We start from the raw sequence: 24,586 nt of genomic DNA, 5'->3' as shown, positions 1-24,586 counted from the left end.
CCAAGGAGCTCACTGTGGCCCAGCCTTCTCCTTTAAATGTCAGAGAACACTCCACTTTGCTCACTAGATACCCATGGTACCCAGAATGGAAACTTGACCTTCATCCACTTTAGTCCGTTGACTGTCAGAGCAGTTCCCTCGGTCCATCAGCCATGCACTGGGGGTGGGGTCCAGGCATGACCACCTCCGGCTGTCCTTTCAGGGGTCTATGGCTACAGAACTTTATCTTAGGAGCGATAAGAAACCCTATGATTAGCAAACTTGGTAAGAGAATAAAATCTTAGCGTTGGATGAATCCACGTGGAGAAGGAAGTGCAAGCTCTAGCCTTTTAGAGATGAAGGCAAAGTGCTATCCATTGAAAAAACGCTGAGGTGTTTTGGTTTGAACCTCAGCTGGTTTTCAACCAGTCGTCCTGGTGCTATGGACATCGCCGTCCCCAATCGCGCCTGTGACACACAAGCGACGACTTGCCTGTGTTTTTCACAGCCCACCTCTGCCCACAACCGAATGCTCGTAACTGCTAGTCCCCACAGGGACGCAGACCCTTCATGCCCCTGCCTCCTTGTCTCCAGCCATCACACCGCGACGTGACACAGTGCAATCCGGGCCCTCGGGTCTGCCCCAGATGGGGCGCACGCTGGCGGGACTCGGGGCCCAGCTGCCCTCCACGTGTCTCAAGTGTCCTGTGTAGCCCACAGCCGTGATCAGAGACCTTATACCTTAAATCTGAGTCATCCGTCTTGGTGCTAATAGAATTTAGAAAAACATTCTTTCCTCGAATGTCACGGAAAGGTCATGGACTTGTTCCCCCTGATAGATTTTCTGTCATATTATAGAGTCGTGTTTAATCAGGTGGCCTCGGGTCCTCCTGAGAACAGTGGCCATTTCTGTGGCTATTTTACCCAGTTCTCCCGTGGCATGGGGAGGCCCTCCAAGCGTGACTTTTTGGTCACTGGCATCTAATTTTTAACTAGTTTTACTTCCTAGGACCACAGACGAACAAAAGTACCCTAATCATATTCTTCAGCCCATGGCATCCATACTCTCAGGTTTTCTCTGCAAAGTCCCTTTTGGGTTATTGCATTCATTCACTCATTATTCACTTATTGGTTTATATTAATTATTAATTTCCCCTTCGTTCATCGTCCCCATTCTCATTCTGTGTCCTTCCCTGACCTTCACGGTGTACACATGTTGTACCTGAAGAATGTCCATTCGCAACATTTTTAATCATTTCACTTAAAAATACATGTGATATAGAGTTGTTTTAATTTTTATTTATTGACTTGAGAGAGAGAGAGAGAGAGAGAAACCTTGATTTGTTGTTCCCTTTATCGATGCATTCATTGGTTGCTTCCTGTAGGTGCCTGGACGGGGAATTGAACCCGCAGCCTTGGTGTGTGGGGACAACACGAACGCACTGAGCTGCCTGGCTGCCAGTCCCTTGCATTGTTCTGTGCGTGCGTGGTGAATGTAAATAATGCCTGAGACCCGCACTGTGCGCATACAAATTGTTATCCATTTATTTCCTTAAGGAAGACTACCCAGCTCGTCCGCACCTCCCCGCCGTCATACGCAAGGCTGGCTGTCCTTGTGTAGGTCTTTGGTGGACTAACTAACCCAGGGAAGGTGCCCTTGAGGGGGACTGCGGGGTCAGAGGTGAACTCCTGCGTCACTCTACGCCACCGCCTTGCGGAATGGCTCCGCCCCTGTTCGGTTCCCAAAGTAAACACGGGTGCCTAGTTTCCCCAGTCCCCAGTACCATTTAATCTCCTCACATTTTCTAATTTGGGCCCATCTGATGCCAAGATGGTGATATGATGTATATATCTGCACATCTGAGACGTCCAGTGAGATTAAGCATATACTCGTTCAACGACAAATTCCGTCTGCTTTCACATCTGAAAACCTTTCCTATGTTTCTTGTTCATTTTTTTTTTCCTGTTGGACTGTTTGTCTTTCCCATGATGATTTGCAGGAGTGCTCTGTACGTTCTAGATACTAGAAAGAGGAGAGCTCAGTCTGTCGTCTGTACTTTAACTTTATCTTTGTGAAACAGGAAGCACAAATTGTGAACGGGTCAAATCCATCAGCCCTTCTGTTTCCTGTGCGCGATTTGGCTTTTAGTTAAGAAAGACGTCTCCGTTAGAGGTCACAAAGACATTGTGCAAGTTCTCCTGTTGGCTTAATAGGTATTACCTTCTTTACAGAACTGTAACCTATTAAATGCTACTTCTTGTGCACATAGTTTTGTAAGGTATGCACATATTTCCAGCTTTCTCTCCACAGGTAGTTGGTTTGTCTCCCCAACACCATTTACTAAGTAATAAACCCATCTTCACTGATAACTATGTAACCGCAATTGCATATCATAGCCCTAAATGCGTGCACGGCTCTGTCTGGGCTGTGTAGACTATTCCATTCCTGCCGCGCCAGTGTACTCTGTTTTTATTAAAGTCGTTTTTAATATGTTATTTTAAGGTCGATAATTACCTCGTCCTGTGCTTCCCTTTCAGAATGTGTTTATTAAGTATGCACTTCTAGAAATGGTTTTTCAATTTTCTCCCAAAGAAGCTGATTACAAATATAAAGCATGGCTGTGAGAAGCTGACTATAGAGACTAATTCCTCGTTTATTCCCCAAAAAGTAAACATGCAAATAAATAGAATAGCTAGCAAATGATGGGAAATTAACATAAATATACTAGAGGTTTGCTTTTTAATTAAAGGAATTTTCTTTGAAACATCCCACTAATATCAGAATAAAGAGGAAAAACATTTAACACCAATGCAGAAGGACAACACAAATAAGATGACATCAGTTAATAGACGTTAGAAACTTTGAAAAGTCGTCAAGTGAAAGGATTAATGGCGTCTGAGTTACCAGGAAGCTAAGTGCTCACAAGGAGTGAGGCCAGTGAATATAACAGAGGGTATTTCATTGGTGGAATGAAAACAGGATGCTTTTAAAGAGCTCTCAGAGACTAAAAATTCTTGGAAATCAAAAATATGATGGGAAAAGCAATACATTTAATAGCAAGGCTGGAAGATAGAGTTATTCTTCAAGTGTGTTGAGCCAAACAGCAATCAGATAAACTATAAGAAAAAAAAATCTATCTGCGAAGGCCAACATGCAAATGAAGTTCGAAAAATGAGAACAGATAAAAACAAATGAAGGTAAACAACGATGAAGTAATACCAGAAATCTCGGAGTTGCAGGGCATGGGTCTCTGACATGGAAGATCCCTCTGAACACCTGATGCAGCACAGAAAAGGGATGGCAAGAAACTCACCACCTGTATGTCAGAGCAATGGGGGACGGGGACAACAAAGTGCACAAAAAATGACGCCTACAAAAGATGAGCCATTCAAATGCCTCCTCCAACAACGAACGATGCCTTTACCTTCCTAGAGAAACGTGAGTTTCAGCACAGACATCTATGCAAGCTAGTCAATCAATCTCGTATAGTAAAGGTACTTTCAGAAAGTAAGGTCCCAAAATGTGATTGTCGTGCACCCGCGCTTCGAAGGATTTGCTCTACTAAAATGTCACAGTAGCCTTGGCTGGTGCAGCTCAGCGGTTTGAGCGCCAGTCTGCAAACCAAAAGGTTGCGGGTCTGATTCCCAATCAGAGCACACGCCTCGGCTGCAGGCCAGGTCCCCAGTAGGGGGTGTGCAAGAGGCAACCTATCAATGTAGCTGATGTTTCTCTCCCTCTCTTCCTCGCTCTAAAAATAAATAAAATCTTTAAAAATAAATAAAATGTGACAGTAACAAAATAAAGAGGAAAGCATAAGGCCTGAAAAATTAGCTTTTTCAGAAAATAAGCAGATAATTCTTGGTATGATAATAAGAGGAAATGCTAGGATGACAACTGGAGGGGAACTTGCTTAAACCAGAGTGAAGCTTATACAGGGAGGGTCCCCGGGGACAATGGGGAATTACTTATGGTTTGGAAGTACTGGGAGATTGGTTCTTCTTTACTAGAAAGATAAGGATTTATTTGATATAAATTTTAAAAGCAATCTAATTTAAAATTTATTGGCAAGTATATTATGAATGACTATTGAAGACTAAATATAAACACCTAGATGAAGTGAGAAATTTTCTGGAAAAAAAAAAACCTAAAAAATTCAATTTGGTGTCAGAAGAGAAGAAAAAAAGAGGTAAAGATCAGTAACAAATATTGAAATGGTGATCCAATTCTCCCTTTATAGACTGGGGCAGTATCACATAAGTAAATTCTACCAAACCCTCAAAGAACATGTAACTACTATGTTCCGCAATTTGTTGAATGAACTTGAAGATAAGCCCCCAAAGTCATTAGAGGAAGTTAGTTAATAACTTAAAATTTTTTATTTAAGTAAATATAGAAGAGGATTTCTTTCTTGTGTAAAGGATGATGGTGAGGGGAGATACAAAATTTAAAAAAAAACATAAAAAAGAAAACTACTGGTTGTTGTGGGTTTAATTCTGTCCCCCCCAAAAGACACATTGAACCCCAAGTACCTGTGAATGTGACCTTTTTAGGAAACAAGGTCTTTGCAGATGTAAGAAAGGTAACATGAGAACAATAAGGTGGGCCCTAATCAAAACTGCCTGCTTCCTTATGAGAAGAGGAAAGTGTAGCCCTGGCCAGGTAGCTCAGATGGTTAGAGCATTGTCCTAATGCACCAAGGTTGCGGGTTCGATCCCCAGTCAGGACACATACAAACATCAAGCAATAAATGCATCAATAAGTGGAACAACAAACCGATGTGTGACTCTCTCCCCCTTTTTCTAAAAAAAAAATTTTCAAAAAGAGGGAAACTGGGGCACAGACACACAGGGGCAAGGATGGGGGAAGAGAGTGGCGTGACGCAGTTACAGGCTAAGGAACGCCAGGGAGCGCCGACACCACCCAAAACCACGAAGACACGAGAAAATATTCTGTGCAGTTTCAGAGGGAACAGGCTGACGCCTTGATTTCAGACTTCTTGCCTCCACAACTGTGAGACAATAAATTTCTGTGTTTTCAGTCAGCCAGTGTTTCGTACTTTGTTATGGAAGTCCCACAGAACTAATGCAGTGGTAAATTATTGAAGGCCTTCTGCCTGAGATCAGGAATGAGCTGTGACTTCAATTAAATGTTGAATTTGATAGTCCTAGGTAGTAAAACAAGTCAAGAAAAAGAAAGAAAGAATAAGGAATGGAAAGAAAACTTTAAAACTGCTTGATGTGGAGGCTGTTATGATTGTGTACATTTTTAAAAATCAGGCCCTGGCTGGTGTGGCTCAGTGGACTGAAAGCCGGCCTGTGAACCAAAGGGTCACTGGTTCAATTCCCAGTCAGGGCACATACCTGGGTTGCAGGCCAGGTCCCCGGGAGGGGGCACATGAGAGGCAACCACACATTGATGTTTCCCTCTCTTTCTCCCTCCCTTTCCCTTTCTCTAAAAGTAAATAAATAAAATCTTTAAAAAAATCAATAGAAAACTGACTAGAATTAATAAGTGAGTTTAGAATTTCATTGCATAGAACACGCAAATATCAAATGTATTTCTACACATGCAACAATTATAAAATAGAAATATTTTTTATTAAAATTTTTTAATTTTCATTTTTTAAAAAGCTTTTAATGAGTTCACTGGGACGACATTGGTTAATAAAACCATACCGGTTTCAAGTGTACAACTCAATAAAACACCCTCTGCACACGGCATTGGGCGCCTGCCACCCAAAGTCAAATCTCTTTGCATCTCCGTTGAGTCCCCCTTAGCTCACTTCCACCTCCCTATCATTTTAACAGCATAAAACATCAAGTGTCTAGGAATAATTCTTATGAAAGTTTCCCAAAATATCTGCACTGAAAAATTATAAAATGTTATTGAGAGAAATTAGAGAAGATCTAGATAAATGGAAGGAAAGAGCATGTTCAGAGGTGAGAGGCTTCACAGTGTGGTAAAGACATCGATTCTCCCCAAATCCGTCTAAAATCTCCACAGAATCTTCCTCCCTCCGCCAAATTATCAGTGAATCCTCATGAGATCAGGATGCAAAGAGTCAAGAATACCCCAGACAATCGTGAAGAAACTGAAAAACAGGATTTTAAAAAAATCACACAATCAAGTAGAAAGACCTATTATAATGTTACAGGAATTAAGAGAATGTGACATTGGTACAAGGATAAGCAAACAGCTCGGACCCACATAGGGCACTGTCACCTGATACACAAAGGTGACACGACAGTACAGGCAGAAAAACGATGACCCACTCATCAAGTGGTGTTGGGTCAACCGAATACCTGTATAAAATAATGCATCTCTAGTCCTCCTATACTTCATAGCATATGAAAAACCTAATGCCAGATGGAGGGAAAATTTGAATGTGTAAGTTAAAACCCTAAAGCTCTTCGAATCAACATAATATATCTTCATGAGCTTGGGGTAGGCAAAGAAATTCAAAGCAGGACACAGACAATACCAACTGTGATTGGAAATGTCGACAAATCGGACTACGCTAAGATTAAGAACATCTGTTCCTCAAAAGATACATTAAGAAAGCAAAAATGAAGCCACATGTGCAATATATGTGTCTGAGGAAGGACTCCTATCCTGAGCAAAGAATGAATTCCTACAAATGACTAAGACAAAGGCCAACAATCCAAAAGAAAAAAATGGGCAAAAATCTTGACAATCACTTCACAAAAAATGATGTTCCAAATACCAATAAACATATGAAAAGCTACCCAACCTTCTTAGTCATCAAGGAAATGCAAATTAAAAGGCACAATGAGATCAAATTATCTACAAGCTAGAATGTCTGGTATTAAATCACAGACAGTGGGTGAATATGCAAAGTGACTAGATCACTCATATACTGTGGTGGGAATGTAATTAGAAGAGATATGTTTTAAATTTGTCAGTATCTACTCAAGCTGAACATTTGCAAGTTCTAGGAGCCAGCAGGACTCCCCAGAGATATATGAGGCATCTACATCTATATCTATATCTATAGATAATCATGTAAGTTGTATATATAAGATATATATGGCTTTCATGTATGAATATTCCTATACAGCATGGGACAAAAATAGGTGTGCAGCTGTTTGTGTGGAAAAATAATACAACCCTGCCTGCTGTGGCTCAGTGGAGTGAGTGCCGGCCTGTGAACCAAAGGGTGGTGGGTTCGATTCCTGGTCAGAGCACATGTCTGGGTTGCAGGCCAGGTCCCCAGTAAGGGGTGTGCAAGAGGCAACCTACGGATGTATCTGATGTTTCTCTCCCTCTCTCTAAAAATAAATAAATAAAATATTTTTAAAAAAGAAAATAATAAAAATAATTTATAAATAATAAAATAACACTACAAGAATAAACTGTGTTTCATGTACTCGCAACTGGAAACCTACTTTTGCCCCTCCTGTATTGATATCATATATATATGCCATATAGCATATACATATAATCAGGTGAGCCATTTCTTGGGGAGCCTTACATTCTCTTACATGGCCCGGAAGGAAGACTATATTTTTCAGCTTCCCATACTTAAGGTTGGGACCTCAGTTGACGTTACTCTCATAATGACCAAAAGCTTCACGCTTTAAACATACTTTAAAGTTTTTTCAAATTATCCTGTTATCTCAGGTTGAGGGAGGGCACTAAGTTTCCTGTTTATTCTGCCTGTGGACTTTCTGGCCCCTGCCTTTCTAAGCACAAGTGTTATTCATTTCTCTTGTTTTATCTACCGTTTCTTTATGTTGGGAATGGAAGTGAGAGAGGGGCCCTACTCTCGAAACGTTCTACACTCCTCTCTTCATTGTACAAATGAAAAAGCTGAGTCCCATGGATGGGGATGAATATAGCCAAACTCACAGACCAACTTACAGGCACAGCAGACGAGAATTTATTTTTCCGCACGTCAGCTCTAAATTATAAACTGAGTGCATGGATTGTGCTTGTAGGCCCTCCAGGCGCCTAGCAGTACACAGGGCATAAATAAATACTATTGACCTGTTGTCCCATTGGAAAGTGGTTTATTTCCAGGTTTCTAGTATTATGAGGTACAAGGGACACCAGGAAGTAGTTACGCTTTCAGGAACATGACCTTAAATGTCCATACTCAAGATATACGAACTCCTTGGGCCCCTCTGGGCTTGGATCCCTCTAGGATGGAGGGCGGAGCTTTGAGGCCCTTTCAGGACGGGTGTAGGTGAGTCAGTGCGGTGATCACGTGGCCAGCGGACATGGTGTGCCAGAGAATCTTACAGCCCATGCTTCCTTTGCCTCCTCAGTTGTGCTGTTGGGTTTTATGTGCTTTCTCTGAGTCCCTTTCTGCAAGCGGCCCATGCCCCGTACTCGGTCCTTCGCCGTGTGCCAGCTCTGTGTGCATCCAGACCGCCACAGATGGTGTGCAACTCAGCAGCCAGATGAAGCGAAGGGCAGGCCTGTCTGCTCACCAGCTAACGTGGCCCTGGCGTCCCCTCGCCTGGCCGAATGCCTTTTTCGAGGCAAGCCCTCAACAGCTGTCACCTCCTCTAGAATCCTTATCGCTATCTGGATCCTGGCTTCCTCCCTCCCTTCAGGATCCTTTCACAGTTATGGGAGGCTTTAATGATTATTTGTTTACACAGGCACCTGTTAACAGGTGTGGATTTGCTGTAAGATACTTCCTTGCAAGGCTGTTCCTTTCCTTTGTTTTCCCAAATCAAATAACTGGCTCAATTGTCCGTCCCTGCTGCTGGGGTAAATTCAAGGACAGTCACGTTTTTGTGAACCTTCCCCTAGTTTTAGGTGTTCTCCGAGAATCCTGCCTCTTAGTTCAGAGAGGAGGGCATAGCCTCTGCGGGCGCAGAGCCCCGGGTGCGTTTCAGAGGCTGCGGGCCCTGAAGGACGGGGAGCGGCAGCGCCCCCTGCTGGCCGCACGGAGCCCTGCTGCACTCAGCTGCCTGCCACCGGCTGGCTCCGAGCAAAACAGAGCAGAACAGCCTCTGCCCCTTCCTCTTCCAGAGCCACTCCCCCTCCTCATCGTCTAGGACTTGACTTAGCCCCTGACCCCCTTGTCCTCTCAGAGAGTCCTCTTGGCACTTAACTCTCTCGCTGGCTCACAAATAGCCCAGAGCACACCACCGCCTTCCAGTAAGAAGGTGGGAGTTAACTTTTCAATCTTTTGAATCTCCCTTAGAAGACAATGGCACACGAAGGAGAAAACCACCTGGGATGCCATCACACACTTTTTTGCAGCTTCCTTCCCCGCTGTCAAATAGCCCCCCGGCCGTCTTCGCCGCTCCTCTGGGCACTTCCAGGATCTGGCTGAGAATCAGGCTGGCGGCGCTGAAAGAACATCTGGGTCCGGTGGGAGGTCGGAGGGGGCTTCCTCTCAGGTCTGTCTCCTCTGGTTGGAGGGACGCTCGAACCCGTGGGAGCCCGGTTCCTGGCCGCTGTCACCCAGCCACCAGCGTGGAAGAGGACTGCACCCCAGAATAGTGCCGGCGTTCTCCCAAGGGCTTTGTCCCAGATCAGCTTCTATCTGATAGCCACAGGGAGCGCAGTGGGAACAAAGGACAGCCGAGCCGGCCCCAAGCATCGCCCGGCGTGGTCTGACGGGCAGTGCTGAGGGAGGGCTCCCTGGAGACGGAGGCAGGCCGGGCGGACCTCCTACTTGCACCGCGGGCTGCAGTTCTCCAGGCAGCCGGCTGGGGTGGGGGCCGGGGGCGGGGCTCGTCACGTGGAGACGCTCGGGGGCGGGCGGGGGCGCGCTCAGCGCTTTAAAGGCGCGCGAGCCGAGCCGGGAGAGGCGGCTCCGCGCGCAGGAGCAGGCCCGGCTGACGGCTGACAGCCGAGACGCGGGGCGCGCCCGCCCGCGGCTGCTCCGGGACCCAACATGCGCCGCTCGGTCTGGCTGGCGCTGGCCGCGTCGCTCCTGCACGGTAAAGCCGCGGGGCTCCCCACACTCCACTCCTCGTCCTGGGCGCAACCCGGGTGGCTCAGAGCGCCCCGCGTCCGGGCCAGCTTTGGGGGTCCCCAGGGGATATCGGAGGCTGCCCGGGGAGCACTACTCCCGCTCGTTTGAGCTGCGCTGATCGGGTGGCTGGGATCGCAGGCAGGGGGGCGTAAGGCACACCCCCGCCGCCGGCCTTCCCTGAGCAGCCTGCCCGGCTCTTCTCTCCTGAAGTGTCCCTGCAAGGCGAGTTCCAGAGGAAGCTCTACAAGGAGCTGGTCAAGAACTACAACCCCTTGGAGAGGCCCGTGGCCAACGACTCGCAGCCGCTCACCGTCTACTTCTCCCTGAGCCTCCTGCAGATCATGGACGTGGTGAGTCCCTTCGCGGCCTCAGCGCTGCCCTCTCCCCGCCGCGGGCTCCCGGGGTCGTGGAAGTGGCGGGCGGTCGGGCGTTGTGGCTTGGCCGCGACACCCTCGCTGGCCCAGGGCCAGGCAGGGCCGTGCTCTGACCCCGGCCCGGCCTGCCCTCGGCTGCGTGCCTCAGTCTCCCCACCTGCCAAAGAGGAACCAGCGAAGCTGTTCCACCGCCCCGGCCACCTGTGCATGGCACTTCAGTGCCGCCTGTCCCCACCCCCCACCCCCTGACCCCTCTTAGAAACTCAGGGCGAAAGTATCCCAGCCAAGAGTGAGCAAGAGCAGGGGCCGAGTGGCCATATCTTAGTCCCACATACAGAATAAGTGTTGGCATACAGTCTGATACTTGGTGTCACTTAGCCATCCACAGACTTTTCTGATGCCCGTGGTAGGGAGTTTCTTTGAGGAGGGGCCTGGCTCTGGGCTTTCTGTCCAGGCAGGGGGCTGGCTGGCTTTGAGCATTTAGGACGCCCCCCCCCCCCGCCCCCATTTCAAGAATGCACATGTGCTGCTTCCTGATGAGGGTGGTGCTGGTAGCGCCGCCCTGGCGACGAGCGAGGCTGCGCCCCCGGGCGCCCTGGGCTGTCCCTTCAGGCCGCTGCCCCACCCCAGGGCTTCCTGCCCTGCAGACTCCCGGGCGCTCGCTTCAGTTGCCCGACCTCAGCAATGGCCGTGTAACTTTGTTCTTTTGCTCGTCTAGACGGCTTTGAATAGTCCATTTTCATCGGCGTAGCCGAGCCACAGTACACATACTTTACCAAATGGTTCATTCATTATAAATGGGTTGGAGCGTCTGTCTGTGCCAGGCATTGGATTCCGCGCCGGCGCGGGTGGCGCGCAGGGACAACGGTGCCCAGCGGGAGGGAAGAATAGCGCAGGAAAGAGGCGTGACAATAGCCGCGGCTGCTCGGACGAAGCGCTGAGCGCCACCGGAGGGGCTCAGAATAGTCGGGCACGGACACAGGTGATGTGTCGTAGGCCTACAGGTAACGAGTACCCGGAGGACCACGGTGGCCCCGGATAGGAGGTCCGCCCGTGGGCAAAGTCACACACACACAGGGATGCAGACAGCAGGTACTCCTGCCAGACAGACAGCCGCGCGGCACGACCGGCTTCGGCAACAAACGCGAGCAAGAGACGGACGCAGACGCTGGGGAGCCCCGGGAGCTGCCCGGGCTGAGCGCCGCCGCCGCCGCCACCGCTAAGGGGGCTCAGGCCTACCTGCACGGTCGCCGCGGAGCGTCCCGGCCGCACTGCCCGGAGCCCTGGGCCTCAGAACGACGGGAACGAGGGGCACAGCAGCGCAACAGCGCCCCCGCGGCTTCCGGTCCCGGAGTGGCTCCTCCCGGCAGGCAGTGCGCCAGGCACGCGCCTGGCGTGTGCGCATGCGCGGCTCCGGGGTTTCCCAGGGCCCTGGGCACGTGCCGCTGCGCGGAGGTGGCCTTGCTGCACGGGACCAGCTTCTCTGCAACAGAGAAGATAACGACGTCCTGGAGGAGACTGGTGAGCCGGCGGGAGGTTAGTTATCGGGGACCTGGGGAATCCTCCAACGTGAGAGGGGCCTGTGAGCGCCATTGCGGACGTCGCCCTCCACCTCCGTAGGATGGGTGGGGGCGCTCTTCAGGTGCTCGGCCCGTCTGCATGGTGACCCCAGTGTAAGTCCTAGCCTCGGCAGCGGGACAAGGAAGAGGCATAAAAGGCGTACACACTGGAAGGGAAGAAGTAAAACTCTCGTTACTTGTAGAGGGCATGGGACTCTATACTAGGAGTCCCCAGCCGTGGGGCCAGGGACTGGGACCGGGGCCTGTTAGGAACCTGGCACTCAGCAGGATGTGAGCTTGAATGTAATGTGCTTGAATCGTGCCAAAACCGTCCCCCCACCGCGGTCTGTGGAAAAACTGTCTGCCAGAAACAGGTCCCTGGTGCTAAAAAGGTTGGGGACCGCTGCTCTGTACAGAAAATCCTGAAGACTACACACACACACGCACACCCCTATTAGAATTAACAAATTGTAAATTTGTAGGATACAGAATTAATGTGTAGAAATCTGTTGCATTTCTAGACACTAATGAGAAATAATCAAAAGAAAAATGTTAAGTAAACAATTCCATTTACAATTGCATCAAAAAGTATAAAATGCCTAGGAATAAATTTAACCAAGGACATAAAAGACCTGTACTCTGAAAACCATAAGGCACTGAAGAAAGAAATTAAACAAGATGCAATTGAGTAGAAGGGTACACCTTGCTCATAGATTGGAAGGATTAATATTGTTTCAAATGTCCTTACTACTGAAACTACGATACAGATTGAATGCAATCCAATGGTGTTCTTACAGTTAGAACAACTAATCCTACAGTTTAGATGGCACCACAAAAGACCCCGCATAACCAAAGAAATCTTGAGAAAGAACAAACTGGGAGGTATCAGAATCCCTAATATCAAACTACCCGACAAAGCTACAATATTAAAAACAAGACAGTACTACACAGCCCAGAAATAAATTCTCAGTTAATCTATGGCAAAGAAGGCAAAGATATACAGGGTTGGGAAAAGTAACTTTATAGTTGTTTGTGTGGAAAAAGACACGCAGATATCTTTTAAATTAATTAAAAATACAAAAATAAACTGTTTTTGCGTACTCACAACTGTAAACCTACTTTCACCCACCCCTGTATAAAGGAGTAATGGCAGTCTTAAATAGTTGGTGTTGGGATATCTAGACAGATGCATGCAAAAAAAAAAATTAAATTGGCCCACTTTCTTGCACTATGTACAAAAATAAACTCAAAATTGATTAAAGTTTTCAATGTTAGGTCCCAAACCATAGCTCCTAGAAGAAAACATAGGCAGTAAGATTTTGACATTGCTCTTAGCAGTATCTTTTTTGCTATATCTCTTCAAGCAAGGGAAACAAAAGCTCAAAATAAACAAATGGGACTACATCAAAATGAAAAGTTTTTTTTTACAGTGGAGAAAACCATCAACAAAACAAAAAGACAACCTACTGAATGGGAGAGAGTATTTACAAATGATACATCTGAGAAGGGGTTAATGTCCAAAGTATATAATTAACTCATACAACTTAACACCAAAAAAACAATAATTTGATTAAAAAATAAACATCAGGGAAATGCATATTAAAACCACAACGAGGTACCACCTCACACCTGTCAGAATGGCCATTGTCAGTAAGTTCACAAACAACAAGTGCTGGTGAGGGTGTGGAAGGGTGTGCAGGAAAGGGAACCCTCATGCACTGCTGGTGGGATTGTGTATTGGTGCAGCCACTAGAGAAAATAGTGTGGAGATTCCTCAAAAAATTAAAAACAGAGCTATCATACTATCCAGCAATTCCACTTCTGGGCATTTATCTGAAGAAAACAACAACACTAATTCAAAAAGATCATGCATCCTTATGTTCATTGCAACATTACTGGTAATAGCCAAGCTATGGAAGCAACCTAGGTGTCCATCCATAGATGGATGTATAAAAAAGATGTGAATCTCTCTCTCTCTCTCTCTCTCTCCCTCTCTCTCTCCCTCCCTCCCTCCCTCTCCCTCTCTCTCTCTCTCAGAGAGAGATAACAATTAGAAAAATGAAATTTTACCATTTGCAAAAACATGGATAAACCTAGAGACATTATGTTAAATGAAAGAAGTCAGACAGAGAAAGACAAATACTGCGTGATTTCACTTATATGTGGAATCTAAAAAAACAAATGAATAAACAAAACAGCAACAGATACACAGATACAGAGAATAAGCTGGTGGTTGCCACGGGCGAGGGGTGGGGAGGGGAAAAAAGAGTGCCCACACTCCCACGCTGATCCGGATTGCGCCACTTAACCTAATTAAAGTGGCTGTGATGAATGGCTTCCTTTCTCACGCTACACCTATGTTAAATGTGAACTTCCTCCTACAGATAGAACTGCGCTTTAAAATACTGAATGTGTGTGAGGATGGAGACAAATCATCGTAGGAGGGGGCTGTAACGGAAGACAAGTACTGTCACATAGTTTACAAAAGAGCAAAACTTGCTCTATGCAGAGCTTGGACTGCAGGGAAAGAGAGGATGGAGATTTTGAGTTAAGGGAAGAGAGACTGAAAAGCAGCTCTAGGGTTGAGCTGAGCTAGACCGGAGAAATGGCAACATGTGTGTGTGTGGGGGGGGTCACTTAGGGGACAAGTAATTTACAGAGCGACTTCTCTGTTATTTGAGGGAGCGATTTGTACTTGGGAGCCTTGGTAGATTCTGGCTCTGCTCATTTCTGCATGGCTGGTCTGGCCAAAATTTCTTAAATGTTCCAAGTCTGTACTTTCCTGTTGAAGAAATGGACACGCTGGCGTGTCATTGGTCATCGTGATGAGCTCAGGAATGTGGAGGCAACTTTGAGAGGCCACAAAGCTACACACGGGACTGTGGTCATTTTCATCAAGGCAAAAACCAGCCTCCTCCCACTCCCTGACAGCAGACTCGGCAGCTGAGCTGACACGCTGTGCGAGTGGTGCGTGAGAGGGTGAGGGTGAAGTCAGCCCCCCGCGCCCCCGCCCAGGCCTGACTCCTGCCAGACGCCTCACCAGCTGTGAGCCCCATGGTTGCCTCGCTTGGCCTGGTCCCTGTGCTGAACGGGTGCAATGTGAGGGTACAGTGGCCGCCAAGCTGAGGAGCGGAAGCAGCAGGCGTGTTGAGTCGACCTTCTGAGGGCTGCAGCAGTCTGGTTTGGGGACAAGACCATTCCGCAAGAAGCTGCAAGCTTCCTCCTGAGCGCCCCAGCCTTTTTAAGAGACCCGTGAGAAAGCAGGTGACAGGAAGGATTTGGGGTCTTGTGAGAAGCTTAGGCATAGGCTAGGGTGATGTGATGTGAAAATGAAAAACAAACCTTCGCAAACAAAGGCAAACTTCTTTGTCAAGTTAGGAAATGTAAAAGTAACAAATCGTAAGCACCAAGTGTCATCAGCATTCCAGCATGAGAGAAATATGTGTGAAAACAGCCGTCAGCAGCCAGAGGCCATGGGAGGGTGGAGGCAGAAAAGGCCTTGGTCTCACCTTGGCCGTGGATCTAGCCGTGATCCCGCTGAATGTCCCAGCCACGCAGTGCATCGAGCCCATGGAGCAGCCTTGAGCACATTACCTTTCTAAGCCCTGTTTCCTCAAGTGTAAAATGCGAATAATAATAAGAGAAAGCGCCTGCCACAAGCCAGTGATTCTCTGAAGGTTTGCTTGATCTTAATTGTGTAGCTACTCAGCTCAAAGGTGCGGAAGTTATGCCTGGAAAGGTGTGGTCGCTGCCCAAGGTTGCTAATCGGTTAGAGGCAGAGCTGCCAGGAAAATCCGTCTGACTCACCAGTCAGTCCTGTGGGTCCCCTGCCTCCTTAGGAGTCGGTGACATCTTTTGCAGAACACAGTCAGCTTAATTTACTTAAACTGACTGAACTGCAACTGATCGACTGCGACTGTCCTGAGATCCTGGGTGAAAAGGAAGTCTCTCTATCACAGATAATGAAATATGCAAAGATTTGTATTCCAGTCGGACCTGGCTCTGCCTGGTTTTGAAGAAGAGCCAGGACTTTTCAGCCGGAATCTCAGCACCGTGGACAGCGACTCTCAATGGCGCGCTCTTTTCTCTCCCTCTCTCCCCACGGCCTGCCTGCCTGCCTGTCTGTCTGTCTCTTGAGCTTCATAGGACAAAGTCTGGACTGGTACAAGAGTCTCTTTACAAATTCAATTCCAGGGGCGTTTGCCCATTCTGACGGGGCTGTTTCAGGCGCTGTCAACCCTCCACCCCCCCACCCCAAAAAAGTCTTCCTATTGTCCTCCTTTCTTCCAGCAGAGATTTCCAGGCTGGAGTGGTAGGAAGATGACATATGATGCTGCATGTTTTGTTTTTGTGAAAGATCCTTTCTCTTTCATCAGTTTACTTCACACATATTTACCGAGCTTGACTTGTGAACGCTGCTAGATTCTGGGAATTCATAAATGAATAAGGGCTAGTTTCTCCTTTGCAAACTCACATTCTGACGAGGGAGACTGGGATGGAAATCCAAAATCCTTGAGGTGCAACGTGACGTAAATGCCTCTACAAAAGGCTACAGGTGCATGCGGGAGAAAACATGTGTTTCCATTGAGGGTGGCTGGGAATGGTTTCAAAGTTATTTTTTTTAAAGCGGGGAGGACTTTGCCAGTTGGAGAAAGGAGGAAGGGCTCTCCAGGTAGTGGCACCAGGCTGGGGAGAGACCGAGAGTGCGGCAGAGGGGAGAATACCCTCGCCAAGGTGTGTTCTAAGGTGCGCTGGCCCCCAGTTCACCTCGGCTGCAGGTGCTTCAGCAAGACATCTCAGAAAATCGAATGTGCTTATGTTTATGGAGAATTTCTAAAAGAGGGATGCAATGTCAAAATACTCGTTTTTTCTCTATAGACCGTTTCATAAAATTGTGTTCCAGAAACACACTATATGAGATAAAGGTTTGGGTTATTTTTGGAAGGAGGCGAACTCTGGAGGTGAGCTCAGAGACAGGAGGGGTGTAGCGTAAGAGGTGCCTTGGGAGCCTCTACAGAGGTTAGGTTTTGCCCAGCACCCTGGTCTGGGTATCGCTGAGGGCAGGGGGGAGGCCGCGTGCCAGGGGTTTGGTGAATCTGCAAAATCAGCTTTCTGTAGCGTATGTTCCTAGAAATGGAAACCGTCCAAACCATCACACTTGTATGAAATCCAACAAGTATAAATTATAGATCAGAATAAAAAAGACATGCACGCATTTTAAAGACAAAACATGCATCTTCAAAGGGTTGCTCCACATGCCACGGCCTGTTTTAGTTACTCAGCCAGCCCCCCGGTGAAAGACCCTAAGTGGAGAGTGGGGGTTTGTGGAGAGGGTGTGACTACATCTGTGCGTGGATATAGGATGCCGAGCGTAGTGTGTGGGGACAGATGAGAGAGGAGGGACTGTGTAGGCAGACGACAAGGAGGTCGAAACTAGGATGCCTGCCTGGTTTCGTGGGCATGTGGAGAAAAAGCAGATCCCAGGGACATTTTGGATCTATTATCTGTAATATATAACTGTGGATATAAACTGCACATCAGCACATAGACAAATTTGTTAAGTGACAGTCCCTAAATTATTCCTAAATGCATACTCTGACTTATGGTGATTATTCATTTACTTCGTGGGCTGGGAATGAGATAATACATAAGAAATCATTTGGAAGTGATGCAAATGTAGGGCTCTGAATGGCCATCAGTTTCCACAATATTTCTTTTTTATTCGTGCCATTTAGTCGCTCACCTGTGCACACACATCTGCAGGCCATTCCAAGTGTGGGTTTGGAGAAAACAAATGTGCGCCGTTATGAAAGCGTGTTCAGAAGGCAAGGCATGGAAAATGAGCACTATGAATCAACACACAATTATACGCAAATATAAAACACATCATTATGCATGAAGGATTGTGGTATTTTATGGGTTTTGGATTGCAGGCTCACCTTTTTTGGGAGCTTTAGTCACAAGAGAGTAGAGCCACGGGGTCGTGCATTTGGGGTTTGCTGCCACAGATGGCAGGCGTGGTTGGGAAGCCCAGGCTGCTGAGGGCTGGTGTGTCACCTGATGTCTCTCTGGGGGCCGTTCGCTCCTGCTCATTGGACTGACTTTGCACTTAGCCAGCACTTAAAATGCTACAACTCTAACTTAATATTATCAAATATTAGCCGTAAAAACCGCACACCTTGAACACAGTCCTTAAAGACAACCTAAGGTACAATTAAGTAGTCATCCTAGTAACGTTCTGAGAAGTGGTCTTCCTCAAGATTACTAATCAAATTAAGCAACAAAAGGGACTAAAGGGCGATCACTTACGTTGCCATTAATCAAGACATTCCGGGACCACTTCTGCTATCTTTTCTCTATGGTTATAGGACGTGTTCAGAAAGAGTTAAATACTAAAATGGTATAATAGCATTATGGTGCCTTAAACACTAATTAGCAGGCATTAATTATTAAAACGACACAAGCAGGCCAAGTCGTAAACCAATAGGCATTTTAAAATAAAACTGTATCCTTGCCCCACTGTTACATAACCCTCACCGTCATTGCATATTCAATCCCTATTCCTGTTTTTATTTTAGAAAGTGTTTAAAAAGTGTCTATTGAAATCATTCACGATGTTGCTTCTCAGCCCGGCTGGTTATTTTTATTTTGTATCCCAGGCATTGTTGTGTGAAAAACTGCGGAGATCTTTGGGCGGGGAGGGCTTGAAAATACTCCCTTCCTCTCATTTCGTGTCTGTTTTCCACCAACCTCCCAGCCTTGGACACCGGCAAGCACCAGCGCCCCTGAGGCAGCCGGCAGTTGAGAGGCGGAGCTGGCTTCACGTCCTGCGGGGGCGGGGCCGTTCCTGACTTTGGCATCTACATTCCAGGGTGTATGTACAGGCAACTGACTGGGATCCTCTATTCCATGGCCCCTGAACTCCTATTTTGTCCCCCTCCCTCTCGAGTCTGTCCAGATCTGGTTAAACTTGAGGCCTCTCCGGCATTGCCCTAGGGACATTCGCATGTTTTGGAACAGGGGTCCTCAGCCTGATGATTCTCTCTGGGGTCCCTGCCCCTCCGGGACTTGGCCCCCCACGTCCTCGTTGCCCTCCACTCCTCTGGTGCCTGCGCGCCCACGTCTGTCCCAGTTCCCAGCTCTCCCCGTTGCTCCCCGAAGCTCGGTGGGAGCCCCAAGCTCCTCATCGCTGATGGCGGAGCGCAGATGCTGAGTGGAAATGGGACTCCGGTGCCCCTTGACAACAGGTCTAGGTTTATCATGGCCCGAGGTTTATTTCTCGAAAACCTCTTTATGGCTCCGGGACATAACCCGGCAAAACTCTCTTAGCTTTGCAGACTGAGCGTTATGGGCACTTTGACTAAAGGGATCCTTCCCGGAGCTGCAGCCTCCCGAGCCTGCCGCCGCCGATATTTCCCAGGTGGTTCGGTTCTGTCGGAGCCCCTCTTTCATGCCTGACATGCTGCTCCAGGAACAGATGCGGCCTCGTCACAGGGGGATGACAGCGAAGCCCTCTGTGCCCGTGTTGATTTATCTGGATTAGGGGACGTTTTACTCAGAAGAGACGAAAGTCATTCGGAACCTTCTACCAGCAATTCTCATGACGTTTATTTCAGTTTCTTCCTTACTCACAGGCAACATCAGCTAGAAATGATTTTGGCAATAAAAAAAAAATCCCAAACTATTGTAAAATAGTGCGTCTGTGTGCGCATAAGCACACACGTACACACAACCCGTTCCTCTCCCCTCTCCTTGGTGGAGTTTTGCATTTCTTGTTTTTCCTATTTAATTTTTTTATTGTCCAGTTACAGGTGTCCCCATTTCCCCCTCGTAACTCTTCTCTGACCTGCCCACCGCCCACCTCCCACATTCAGTCCCCGCCACTGGCTTTGTCCACGGGTCCTTTGTACATGTTCCTTGACTTGGCCCTTCCCCTTCTTTCCCCCATTCTCCCCCCATCTGGTGGCTTTTCTTTTGTAAAACATAATACAATAGGTTTGTGAAGTTTCCAAGGAGAAGAGGTGGAAGGTACAGCAAAGCTTTGGGGTCACAGCTCCTAGGATGCCCAAGTAATTGATGACGCGAACGTGAGATTAAATAAAGAATTGCATAAAATCCTGCATTAGGAGTTAAGAATCACTGCACAAGGACAGGCTGTGGGCAAGGCCTGGGCCTAGGCTGGCTCCAGGTTCAAAGTCAGGTGGCAGGTGAAGGGCTGGTCACTCCCGGCTGCAGGTGGTGGTGGCGAAGAGGACGGACACTGTAGCTGTCCTGGTTAATCAATGCCACCTGTGAGAGGATTCTCACTGCGGGGAACTCTCCCTTGGATCGCTGGAAGCAAATTGTCCGTAAATGTCCCCATCTGGGGACAAAGAAGCGGTGTCTTTATCCAGGGCAAAGGCATACAGAGCCAGGAAAACCTGTTGGTTTCATTTTATGGAGAGGAGGTAAGCATTCAGGTAGAGCTTAAATGTTTCGAAACATCAGAAAGGTAAAAACAATTTTCTAATCCAGTGTTTCCATTTCAAAAAACGCACACGTACAACATTCTGTTGGGAGGCTCAGATTAAGCACATTAAGCCACGGCTGCCCACTGATTGCCAAGGTAGATTTGATTAAGGCCAAATTGATAAAATTTACAATTGAAATCACTAGTCAGGAAACATTAGTTCATTCATTGTTCTCTGTTAGGACGTTTTATGGGCGTTTGATCCCCGTAATACACCAGACTAGCTCTTAGAGACACACACATTCCATTGGGGGGTCTTTAATCGCATTTTAAACTTCAAATTGTAGCGTAGTAGCCAGCCACAGTGAGATACAATGTCACAGCTGACTCAGTGAATGGTCGCACGGGAACACAACCAGTTATCACCAGCTAACACAGCTCTCCTGTCTTTCCCACTGGAAAGCAGGACATCAAGACCCCACGTTGACCTGCTCTGCGCCATTATGTAAGTGGAACCTCACTGCATGTATTCCTTCCGGTGTGGTGTCTTTGGCTTCATAATATTTTTTTTTGAAAGTCACCCCCGTCGTTGCCTGTTGCTATAGTTTGTACATTTATATTATGCGCCAGTAACATGATTTCTTATTCTACTGGTGGGTATTTAGATTGTGTCTCGCTGTTGTTTATCAGGAAGGTCACAGCCGTGGGTATCATACAGGTCCTTCGATGGCCATGTGCTTGCATTTCTGCCTGTCTCATGTCTCCTTGCTGGGTCACAGGCTGGCATATTTGTAGCTTCTCCTGATGAGGCCAAACAGCTTTCCGAACGGCTATACCAATGAACGTTCTCACCAGCAGGGTATGAAAAAGGTTTGTTGTTTCACATGCCCATCCACACTTGATATTTCGGGGGCTTTCATTTACCGTCCTTCTGGGTGGGGAGGCATTCTTCCTTGTGGCTTTCCTCAGCAGTCTCCTGATCAGCAACAAATCCAGGACATCTTCATGCCTTAGTTTTCTACTGAGGCATCTTCTTCTGAAAAGCGTCTGTTCATGTCTCTTGCCTATTTAATTTTTTATCTTCACCCAAGGATATATTTATTGATTTTTTAGAGAGAGGCAGGGAGAGAGAAACATCGATGTAGAGAGAAACATCAGTTGGTTGCATCCTACAAGTGCTCTGCTCAGGGATCAAACCCACAACATAGGTATGTGCCCTGACCAGGAATCGAACCTGTAAACTTTTGGTGTACAAGACAGTGCTGCAACCAGCTGAGCCACCCAGCCAGGGCTCTCTTGCCTATTTTTATCTGGGTATTTTGTTTTGTGGTTTTTTTTCTTATTGGTCTATATGTTTTTCTATATTATGGATATGAGACCCTAGTTACATGTTTTGCACGTATCCTCTCAGACACTTTGGCTTGTCTTTTCCCTATTTTCATGTTCTTTCTCCTTTTGTAAACTTGTAATTGAAGTATGACATAGCTATTGATGAATGGTGTCTCTTGATGAATGGAAATTCTTCACCTTAACATAATCAGATTTATCATTTCTTTCTCCTATGCTTAGCGCTTCTGTGTCATAGTTAAAAGGTGTTCTTTCTCAAGCTGATATTTTCCCATAGATTTGCTTTCAGAGGCGTTTTGTGGTTGGTTTACCCTTCCCATGGAAACCTTGACCAATGATTAATGTATTTTGGTTCTTAGGGACAATGAACGGGTGGTACGTGGGTCACCTGTGTGAGCGATGAACTTTATCAGGACTGGGCGTTGCATTAACCACTGTGTCTGCACACAAATGGGCACCTTAAGTACTTCCTGGGCATAGGATATGGAGGAAATGTGTGGGCTATGGCACTAATGTTTTCAAATGTCAACATGACCCATCACATACTCAGAACCAATCACGTAAAGTGGGGCCTGTGCGTCGCCCCCGCCCCGGCCCACATCTCCCGATGCCACGGTTCCCCAGAGGCTGCGACAGCCGCTCCCGTAGCTGCTGGTCACCCCCACCGTTGTGTGTACATTGAGGTCGGCATCGCATCTGCATACATCTTATTTAGAGGCCTCAAGTACTTCTAGCAAAGCAGGTTGGATCCAGAGGAGATTTCTGAGAGCGACTCAGCTTTGAAATAATCAATCAGATCAGATGTATGACTAAATGGGATGAAAAATACGAGAGTCACAGAATAGAACTGAAACAGTCATTTAAGCAGTCAGGTCTTGCTGTAAGTACAATTTTATGGGATGCCTTTCTTCCATTTTCTGTTTTAATATATTTTTTTGCACGATTTCATTCCTTTGATAATAATTTTTATTGTTACGTAATATTCCCTTTTATGGACATGCCGCAATTCTGTTAGGCAGTTAGCTTGTTTATATGAAATACTATTGATGCCATAAATAACATCATGAGCAATATCTTTGGACCTGCCTGTGTGTTCTGATGTCTGACTGTTTCTTTAGGTCATTTCTTAGATGTGGAATTAGCCCTGTGAGTTAATAATTTTTTTAAGTCTCTTGACTTAAAAGTAACTTAAAGGTTCCTTTCAAGAAAGCAGTTTCTACATTGACTCACATTGATGGAAATTGTCAGCCTCGCTCTGTATTCGCCAGCTCTGAATCTTATCATTTTAAAATACTTACTAAGCAACGTGGTTTATTATTCCATCTGTTTTACACTCACCTTTGTATTAACGCACATTAAGAGAAATGGTCCACAGCTATAGAATCCAACCATTCTTTTGTCTTCTTGTAATCATGTCCTACCATCTGTGGTGAAAAACCCACCCAGAGGAAGAAAATTCCAGAGCGTAGCAGTGTTTGGCCGTCAGGCACAGTATTTATGAATTCGGTGTTAAAAATAATCCAGTGAAAAGAGAGAAGACAAACTTATCAAATGGCAATCTGTCACTTTCTGTCTCATGTGCCTGTTTTGGGGAGCCTCCTTTTACCCCTCCCCGCCCACCCAGCAGCATATTTTCCTAACCTTTGCAGGATTTTTCTTTCCACTTCATGTGTGAGTTTATTGGGGATGATTCTCATTCCGAAGTGTGTTGAGTTCAGTTTGCAAGAGCCAGAAAAGAGAGTGTGTTCTTCGATGTCTAACGCCCTTCCCTTGTGCCTTTGCGGCGGAGCCAGCCACTGTCTGAGCTCTTAGAACAGCTAAGAAGGAAGGGATGACTTTGAATTTGGGGTGGAACAGCTTCAGTGGCATCGGGGGCGGAAGAGTGAATGAGTCCTGGGCACGTGTTTGGACACGGGAGGTTAGGATGTGTCATTTGTGGGTAAGAAGAGGATAGAGAGCACTCATTCTTTTTTCTTTTTTTTTTAAAGATTTTATTTATTTATTTTTAGACAGAGGGGAAGGGAGGGAGAAAAAGAGGGAGAGAAACATCAATGTGTGGTTGCCTCTCACACGCCCCCTACTGGGGACCTGGCCCGCAACCCAGGCATGTGCCCTACACTGGGAATCAAACCAGCGACTCTTTGGTTCACAGGCTGGCGCTCAATCCACTGAATCACACCAGCCAGGGGACAACCAATTCTTATAGTTTGCAAAGTTCTTGAACTAGAGAACAAAATTCCAGGGGGCACTTCCTTCCCTGAGAATCTTTCAGCATTTCAATACCTAATCTTCTGTAATAGCCTGTCCATGGGATCTGAGGTAGGGAAGATGCATCTTTTCATTAGATTGAAAGCAAACCAATTGTTTCTGGGTTATAATGAATATAAAAATACATCCAAATTCATCTGCGTCTCCAGGTGAAGGGCTGATCATAGGGAGCACAGGGTGAGAAGGTGCGGAGTTGCGGGGTAGAAATTCAGTTGCGACTATTGTGCAGATTTCAACTCAAGCCTCCCTTACACCGAGAACCTTCCTCCTTGCTACTTCAGGCTTTATGATGAAAACAACATTCCAGGTCATGTTAACTGGCTTACACTTCACAAAGATAATTTACGATGGAAGGAACCCCTTCGGAACTCCATGCAAACTATCTAATCACGCGGATTAGCAAAAGAAATTTCAAAGTAATTTTGTTCCTGCGTCAGGATAGGGACATTTTTCTTGGTGCGTGTCACTTCCCTGTACTTTTCCGAACAAGAAAAGATGCCTGTGAATAGTCTGAATTGGGTTTATTTAGCTCCTCATCGCTCCGTGTAAAATAGGACGGACGTCAGAAGATGCTCTGAATTAGATGGGAATTGGACTTTGCGGCCTGGGGACAGGAGAAGCAGAGAATTTTCCTTTGTGAGTGTTTCGAGC

At 46.8% G+C, this 24,586-nt stretch overlaps 1 protein-coding gene across 1 annotated transcript in view; it reads left to right on the top strand.

Moving 5' to 3' along the window:
• Positions 1-9,857: 9,857 nt before the first annotated feature.
• LOC129061280 (neuronal acetylcholine receptor subunit alpha-7) overlaps positions 9,858-24,586 on the top strand; it is a 60,868-nt gene continuing 46,139 nt past the window's right edge. The window contains exons 1-2 of the mRNA XM_054561972.1: positions 9,858-9,903; positions 10,149-10,288. Of these exons, the coding sequence (XP_054417947.1) occupies positions 9,858-9,903; positions 10,149-10,288 (186 nt within the window). The remainder of the gene's footprint in view (positions 9,904-10,148; positions 10,289-24,586) is intronic.

The sequence above is a fragment of the Pteronotus mesoamericanus genome, unplaced genomic scaffold, assembly GCF_021234165.1.
Source record: "Pteronotus mesoamericanus isolate MK-2021 breed Mesoamerican mustached bat unplaced genomic scaffold, CSHL_Meso_final scaffold_582, whole genome shotgun sequence".
NCBI classification, from domain to species: Eukaryota; Metazoa; Chordata; class Mammalia; order Chiroptera; family Mormoopidae; genus Pteronotus; species Pteronotus mesoamericanus.
The sequence above is the reverse complement of the archived record's forward strand: the minus strand, read 5'-3'. Positions and strand labels throughout refer to the sequence as shown.